The sequence below is a fragment of the Rhincodon typus genome, chromosome 3 (genome assembly GCF_021869965.1).
Source record: "Rhincodon typus isolate 14 chromosome 3, sRhiTyp1.1, whole genome shotgun sequence".
NCBI classification, from domain to species: domain Eukaryota; kingdom Metazoa; phylum Chordata; class Chondrichthyes; order Orectolobiformes; family Rhincodontidae; genus Rhincodon; species Rhincodon typus.
Window position 1 is genome coordinate 97784638 of NC_063334.1, and position 8942 is coordinate 97793579.

The 8942-nt window shown below is 43.5% G+C and overlaps 1 protein-coding gene across 1 annotated transcript in view; it reads left to right on the plus strand.

Moving 5' to 3' along the window:
* The window catches only part of LOC109926877 (ankyrin repeat domain-containing protein 31), a 107233-nt gene extending 101135 nt beyond the window's left edge, over positions 1–6098 (plus strand). The window contains exon 17 of the mRNA XM_048593815.1: positions 5877–6098. Within this exon, the coding sequence (XP_048449772.1) occupies positions 5877–6098 (222 nt within the window). The remainder of the gene's footprint in view (positions 1–5876) is intronic.
* The last annotated feature ends 2844 nt before the right edge of the window (positions 6099–8942 follow it).

An 8942-nucleotide genomic window follows, 5' to 3' on the forward strand; every position in this document is an offset into this window, starting at 1 on the left:
TAGCTCTGACTTCAATGTCGTGAATTGTCAATTTCCAGTTTGTTGAGCACTTTCAGTAAAATAGGAAGCTGGCTGATAATGAGGTGAGTCATGCCATAATTAAGAGAATTACAAGCTGTAATTCTTCATAACCAAGAATTCACACTGACGAGTCAGAATCCTGCCTCACTGCTTGGCAATGCATAAAAGATGCAGCAAGTTGCTCCTGGCGCCGAGCTAGGCCTTACTGAAATTCTTGCACCATTCTGTCACAAATCTCACTATAGCCTATATCGTACAGACATCCACAGGATTCTACAATTAGTATTGCCTGTCAGCATAATGCTTTTGTTGCAACTGCCCTCAGGAACTAATACATTTGTAAAAAGCAAAACTGTATTTTTATACTACTATTTTTTCCTACTATCTCTGTATTTTTGTAGTGTTGCCTTGAATTTAACTGTTATTTTAAGTTAGGAAATGTTAATTCAAAGAGTACAAAATGTCAGGTTTTATTTTGTGTGCAGCCATTTTTTGGGAATTTCTCGACTATAGCCAGAGTGTTAGTGCCTGATTAGTTTGTCTGTTTTGGTGTTCCACATCAGATTCACAGTAATCGGAAGGGCAGCTTTAGGAACAAGATCTAATAGGAGCTTTATAGCATTGTGACAGGCTGCACCACCCCTATATCATCCAGAGTTAGTGTGAATGATGCAACCACGTTATTTAAATGCAATTGCTTTCAATCGCTAAGAGCTTGCTTTAAATTAATTGGCTGATTCCAGCTAGTTGCCATTACATTAAAAGAAACCTAAGGTTTCCAATCACACAGCCAATTGATACATGTATCAATTTCAGAACTGTCTGTACCCCGTCAGCTGCTTAGATACATTATCTGTTCAAATCTCTAAGCTTAGAAAAACACTTTACCTCTTATCATTCTTTTACAATCAAATTCTAGCTTTCTGTCTTCCAATTCACGATTACTCTACACAACTTTCGTAACAGTAGAATTACAAACTGTTTAATCTTTGCTCATAAGACAATCCCTCCATACTGGAGATTATCCTAGTGAACCTTATCTGAACTACTTTCAATGAAATAATATCTTTTCTGAAATAATGGGACCAAATCTGCTCAGAGTACTGCAGATGTGGTCTCACTCGCACCTTGTAGAGTTGCAGTAAGACTTCTGTTATACTCCAACCACATTGAAATAAGGGCCAACAATCCGTTAGCCTCCCTGATTACCTACTCCATTTGTATGCTAGTTTTCTGTACTTCATGTACAAGTATCCCACAGTCCCTTCGTGTTCCAGTTTTCTACAGCTATTCTCCATTTAAAAAGTGCTCCTTTCTTTTGTTCTCCTTCCAAAATGAACAACTTCTCATTTCTCACTTCTTGCTTCCATTGTTCTGTGATTTCCTCATGCTGTAGTTAATGCGGTTTCAATATATTCCATTCCTAGAGCCCATTCCTGCTTCTTGCAGATTCAACTCAGTTCATATGGGTTAACCATATTACCTCTATGCCTTATATTTAAGATTTAGATTTTATTTTCACATGTACTCAAGTACTGAAGTACGGGAGTACAGTGAAAAGTGTATAATGTTGCCACACATGGCGCTATCTTAGGTACAAAGTTACCTAGGTACAAAATACTTAGGTACAGAGTAGTAAGAGAAACAGAGTTAAAAAGTTAGGCATTACTTTTATAGAACAAGTTGAAAAATAAAGAGATAAGGTAATAGTTAACATTAAAGTCCTTCTTAATTTAATCTATAAAAATAAAGGAATAAAGTTAAAAGTTCAAAAATCTTTGATGAGTCCTCCACATATCTCACTCCCAGGGAGACCTCGTCTGCCTGTTCTCGCTGCATATACCAGGGGACCTCCCTCACCGCTTGCTCTTCCCATATTGGGTACCGATGCCATCGCTTCTGCTGCTGCTGAAGCTGCCACTTCCTTGATCTCCTCCTTCTGCCTCCAGAATATGCCAGGCACAGCCTGCTTGCACGCCGAGATAGCGCCACTCCAAGCCAAGACACTGTCACACCGAGTCAAGAGACCGGACCGAGACACTTTCATGAGCCACTGAGAGACCAGGCCAAGAGACCGGACCGAGACACCGCCATGTAGCTCCGAGAGACCAGACCAAAACACCACCACAATGCACCGAGAGACCAGACCAAAACACCACCACAATGCACCGAGAGACCAGACCAAAACACCGCCACAACGCACCGAGAGACCAGACCAAAACACCACCACAATGCACCGAGAGACCAGGCTGAGACACTGCCATGAGCTGCTGAGAGACTAGGCAAGGACACTGCCACAAGCCGCCAAGAGACCATACTGAGACACTACCATGAGCCACTGAGAGACTGGGCCGAGACATCCACATGTGCCAGCAAGAGACAGGCCGAGACACTACCATGAGAGGCTGCACTGAGACACCACCACAAGCCACTGACAGACCAGGCTGAGACATCGCCATGTGCTACCAAGACACTGGGCCAGGTGACTGCCACGCACCACAGAGAGACTGGGCTGAGACACCACCACAGGCTCCTTGCCAGGTACACGCTAAGGCCGGGAAGAAACACCAAGAGAGAAAGAAACAAAAAAAAAAGAAAGAAACGGCCAGAGCGAACAAGATCCGGCTGAAGCACCCTACTCTTCCACCTTCTTGAATACAAATTTGGCCAAGTTGTTCAAGTCCACAGGTGCACACCAGGTCTTGCTGCATTTGGACAATGGATTGTTTCAGTAGTGGTGTCATCAATCATATGGCTCCTGTAAACCTGATTAACCTAGACCCCAATGTGGGTGATCTACCACAGATCTTTGATGACTTAGAAGGTACCAGTAGAGATAAGATGCTGTGAACGTCTTCTCAAGCAATGGTTACGTATCACTCCAACTTTCATCGGTCAGACAAGAAGAAAATCTGCCATTAATGTGGTCTCAAACCTTCTAGCATCATGGCATGATGAACCTGATAGTTATACAACTGCTTATAAAGTGGTCACTGTATGCTATGTGCTGTTGTAAATTTCAACAAAGGAAATGTGTACCAGAACCTCCAGGAGGTGATAAGAGAGAATGTGTGGAACAGGGGAGAATGAACAGTTTTGAGCACGACCTCCACCAGCAGGTGGTGTTGAGGAGGGAGGGCAGTCAGAGTGGTCAAACTGACCCACGAGGGAAAAAAAATGGTGTCTTTGGGGAAAGAAAGCCTCATGGGCAGATGGAGCAGATGGACAAATGATTCTCAATCCAATGTAAATGACAGGAGTCATTCCATGTACATGATGTATGCTTCTCCCTGTTTAAACTTAATTCCCCTTTGTGCTTGTAATTACCTAACACCAATGGAATAAAACAATCACTACTTCATGATCTTTGGACAGTCCATGTGTCCAAATCTCATGTTACATTTTGTTGAGTCTGTATCTCTGGTTTCAGAAGTGAGGAAAAATAAACAGATGAATCAACATGCAATGTTTTATTTAACATATTCAATTTTGAAAAAGCAATAGACAGTATTCTTTTATATATTTACACGCATTAACACAAAAATGATTTGTGCTTTATTACAGATTGAAAAAATAAAACCACTTGAGCAATCTAACGTTATTAGGATCCCTCAGTAAATAAAAAAAGAGCAGCCCATCAGTCACTGAAACACCAACAACAGCAGCATGCATTCATTTGGATTGATGTGAACTTACAATATGGAAGGAGACCATTAAGCCTTTAGTGTCCCTGCTGGCTCTTTAATTGAGCATTTACACTTAGTTCACTGCATATACTTGCATTCCCCATGCGGGTAGCCTAAAAGCTCTCCGCTTCTTCCTGTCCCGCAGGCCCAACCAGTCCCCCTCCACCGACACCCTTATCCGCCTAACTGAACTCGTCCTCACCCTTAACAACTTCTCCTTCAATTCCTCCCACTTCCTACAGACAAAGGGAGTGGCCATGGGTACCTGCATGGGCCCAAGCTATGCCTGACTCTTTGTAGGATACGTGGAACAGTCCCTCCTCCGAAGCTACACTGGCCCTAACCCCCACCTCTTCCTCCGTTACATCGATGACTGTATCGGTGCTGCCTCGTGCTCCCACAAGGAGCTCGAACAGTTCATCCACTTCACCAACACCTTCCAACCCAACCTTAAGTTCACCTGGACCATTTCTGATACCTCTCTCTCCTTCCTGGACATCTCTGTCTCCATCTCTGGTAACCACCTTGAAACTGATATCTATTTCAAGCCCACTGACTCCCACAGCTACCTAGAATACACCTCCTCTCACCCACTTTCCTGCAAGAATACAATCCCCTATCCCCAATTCCTCCGCCTCCGTCGCATCTGCTCCCTAGATGAGGCATTCCACTCCCGGACATCCCAGCTGTCCTCGTTTTTCAAGGACCGCAATTCTCCCCCGCCATAGTTGTCGAAAATGCCCTCGACCGCATCTCTTGCGTATCCTGCACCTCAGCCCTCACACTCCTTCCCTGCAATAAAAACAAAGACAGAATTCCCCTTGTCCTCACGTATCACTCCACGAACCTCCGGATTCAACGCATCATTCTCCGCCACTTCCGCCACCTGCAATCTGATCCCACTAAGAAGGATATATTTCCCTCCCCACCCTAATCTGCTTTCTGGAGGGACTGCTCTCTCCACAACTCCCTCATCCGCTCCACACTCCCCACTACCCCCAATACCCCCGGCACCTTTCCCTGCAACCGCAGGAGGTGCTACACCTGCCCCTACACCATCCCCTCACCTCCATCCCAGGCCCCAAAAGAATCCTTCCACATTAAACAGATGTTCACCTGCACATCTGCTAATGTGGTCTATTGTATCCGCTGTTCCTGATGTGGCCTCCTCTACATCGGTGAGACCATTTTGTAGAGCACCTATGCTCGGTTTGCGATACACGACAACACCTCCCAGTCGGGAACCACTTCAACTCCCCCTCCCACCTCCTGGCCGACATGTCCATCCTGGGCCTCCTCCAGTGTCACAACGATGCCACCTGGAAACTGGAGGAACAGCATCTCATAGTCCGCCTTGGAAGCCTACAACTAATTGTCTCAATGTGGACTTTACCAGCTTGAAAATCTCCCCATCCCTGACCTCATCCGAAAACCAGCCCCCCTCTCATCCCCGCCTCCTTGACCTGTCCATCTTCTCTCCCACCTATCCACTCCTCCCATCTCACTGACCAACCCCTATCCCAACTCCCTACCTACCTTCACCTTTATTAGCTTCATCCCCACCTCCTTGACCTGTCCGTCTTTTCTCCCACTTATCTGCTCCACTATCCACCTTCTATCACCGCTCCCCCCTCTCTATTTATTTCAGAGTCCCCTTCCCCTCCCCCATTTCTGAAGAACGGTCCAGACCCAAAACGTCAGCGTTCCTGCTCCTCTGATGCTGCCTGGCCTGCTGTGTTCCTCCAGCTCCACACTGTGTTATCTTACACTTAGTTCAACATCTCCAACTTATGTATGTAATCCAGTAAGTTCTTCAATTCAATTAGCTGTTTAACTCCTTCTTAAAATTAGTTACGAAAACATCTTCCAGCAGATTTTCAACTGACCTTTCCAAATCTAGACACCCCTGAATGAAAAAAAAACTCATCTCTCCTTTAGATGTTTACCAATGATTTTGAATCTAAAATCTATTGTTTCTGACCCAATTGCCAGAAGGAATAATTGTTTTCTATCTACTGTTCTCAAAACAACTCATCATTTACTATAACTATCCCCATTCATTACCTGCTATTTTGCCAAGTTTTGTATCATTTGCAAACTGCATACAGAACACTCCATGGTGTACTTCCCAATTAGAATGTAACCCTTGATGTTTTTCATTCAAAACAGAAGTACTATCCACATATCATTGATGGCTATATTACTGAACCAGATAAAAACCAACCATTCTTCAACTCAAATAATAGACACACTCCGACATCTCCAAACGGAGTGTCAAAGCAAAATGAAACTGTCTGCAATACTTCATTCGCAACATATGGAAAACAAGCGCAGAAACATGCTGACTGCTTCAAGGCTAGCTTCACTGTGATGGATGAAACTAAGAACTAAGAAAATGTCGGAGATCTGAAACAAAAACAGAAATTGCTGGAGAAACTCAGCAGGCGTGGCTGCGTGTGTAGACAGAAGATACAGTTAATGTTCTGAGTCTGCTGACCTTTCTTCAAAATCAGCACCTGCATGAACTTCTCTGTCTCTGCAGCAGGAGATGTCATTGACCTAGAATATCCGTGATGCAAAAATTGTGACCAGAGCCTATGTTTCCTTTGTCAGATTGCAGATCTGGTTGAATGCATCTATTCCAAATCCCTGTGTAGTTTCAGAAGTGGAAGGTTTACGACTGACTTGATCATCTCGGTCTGGCAGCTGCAAGAGAAACGCTGTTGTCAAAGGAAACCATTACACATCACCTTCAGCAATCTTGCCAAGGTATTTGACCATGTGAGCAGAGATGGTCTATTTAAACTGTCAAAGAGATTTGGGCTGCCCTCTGAAGATCATAGAATCATAGAATCCCTACATTGTGGAAACAGGCCCTTCAGCCCAACAAGTCCACACCGACCCTCAGAGCAGTTGTTCAATGTGATCTCATATTTCTATGACAACATAATGTGTAATATGAATTATGGAACCAGGGCAACATTGGACCTTTTACCCTATGAGGCACACAGCAGGATCAAATAGAATTATGCTCTAGCCCTGACACTCTTGGTACATCCTTTTTTTGCTGCTGTCATATCTTCATGTAATTTACAGAAAGTGTCCACCAGAATGCTGCCCAGCCATGCTCACCTGAGATCCAAGATAAAGATAAGTTGTCATCAGAGAGTTGCTCTATACTGACAATTCTACACTTGCATTCCATGTCGAGGAACACCTTCAGTGGCAAACAGACTCTCCCATGCCTGTGAACACATGCAAGTGAGATAGAAAGATGGCAGACATTAACACTGAAAAGTAGGAAATAGTAACTGATGAACATGATCTCTGGAAGCTGCCTGGAAGTAGAACAGGCAAGTCATGGAAGAGTAAGGGGGCAGCTCAACCCCTCGTTCTCAAGGGCAAATAGGCAATGGTGGCAAAATGGTGACCTAACCAGTGATCCCCACATCCCAGAAAGGAATTCTTTAAAAAGCTGAAATGAAAAACTCAACCAGTTAAGAGATCCCAGAGAAAACCGACGTCACTGAATTGAGTACCTTCTCACAACACTGTCTTCATTTCCAGTAAATCCAGCAGAGATTGCCATTTCAGACTGAGACTTTCAGCCTGAAGGCAATGTAGCAAGCAATGTTTAACACAAGAGTTGACCAGCATATCACAAACCCTCCTCTTAAAATTTGGAAGACTGCCCCATTACTTGCTATTCGACTACGATTTTATCATCTGCAAACTTCATAAAAGTTCTTCCCCATGTTCAAATCGACATTGCGTATTAACTTGAAAAGAATAAGACATAAAACTGATCTTTGAGGGACGCTATTGCAAATGACCCCGATATGAAAAATATCCTTCCACAATTACCCTTTGCTTCCTGTTGCTGATCCAATTTTATACTTAAACTGCTAATTCTACTTTACTTCCTTGGATTTCCATCTTCCTAATAATCTTCTCATGTGGCCCTTTGTTGAAGGCTTTCTGAAAGTCCAAATATATTTAATTCACTAACTTGATTTGCCAACTTTGTTACCTCAGTCAAGGAATGAAGGGATGAAAGGGGCTTTTGAAGGAGGATAGAATGACATGGAGAAACGGAGAAGTTTAGGGAAGAAATTGCAGGGAATAGATGCCAGATGACTTAGGTATCATGGTTACAGAGATAGACAAGTCAGTGCCATAAAAATGATTTAACAGACAAAGGATAATTTTAAATTTGAGGCATTGGCAGACTGGGTCCTAATGTAGGTCTGTAAGCACGAGGGTAATGGCTAATGTCCAAAGATGTATAGGTTAGGTGGATTGGCCATGCTAAATTGTCCATAGTGTCCAGGGATGTGTAGGTTAGGAGGACTAACCACGGGAAATGCAGGGTTGTAGATTAGGAGGTGGGGGTGGGTATGATGCTCTTCAGAGGGTCGGTGTGGACACGATGGGCTGAATGGCCTGCTTCCACACTGTAGGGATTCTATGGATTCTACAGATATTTGAGACACATTATGGAATTGGGTGTGTGCAGTAGATTTTGGCTGACATGAAACAGAGGGTAATGATGCTAAACAATGTACAGTCAATATTGGGACATTCCCATCTCTGACCTTGTGAAGGAGAGAAGGACATTGATGAAGCCTGAAAAACTGGAAAATGTTTTCTGAAGAAGGGTCCCAACCCAAAACGTCAGCTTTCCTGCTCCTCTGATGCTACGGCCTGCTGTGTTCCTCCAGCTCCACACTGTGTTATCTCTGACTCCAGCATTGGCAGTTCTTACTATCTCTGAAAAACTTCTGCTGTGATGTCCATGGACACAAGTAATCAACTTCCAACAGTTCCAACCATCTTCATTTGTGTTATATATGACCCCAGTCAGTGGGGAGTTTTCCCTGATTCTCACTGACTTCATTTTTGGCAAGGATCTTTGTTGCCAAATTTGATTGTCGGGGCAGTCATTATGAGGTGGAAATAAGGGATCTTTGTAACAACTCGAAACTCAACTTGAAAATGAATAGGATGCCAAGAGTGTCAAAGGTCTGGTTTAACTGTGATAATGGTAAAAAATCAGCAGGAAATGTGCAGAAATTATGACATGAAAGTGCCACACATCAAAATTGGAAATGGTATCAGCAGTTTGACAATAAAGGCTGTGAAGAGGTCACGAGAAGTAATGGAAACATTTGAATTAGCATTAGCATTAGGTGGAGATATTGTCATAAGACAACTTATAGATCAGACATAGGAGGT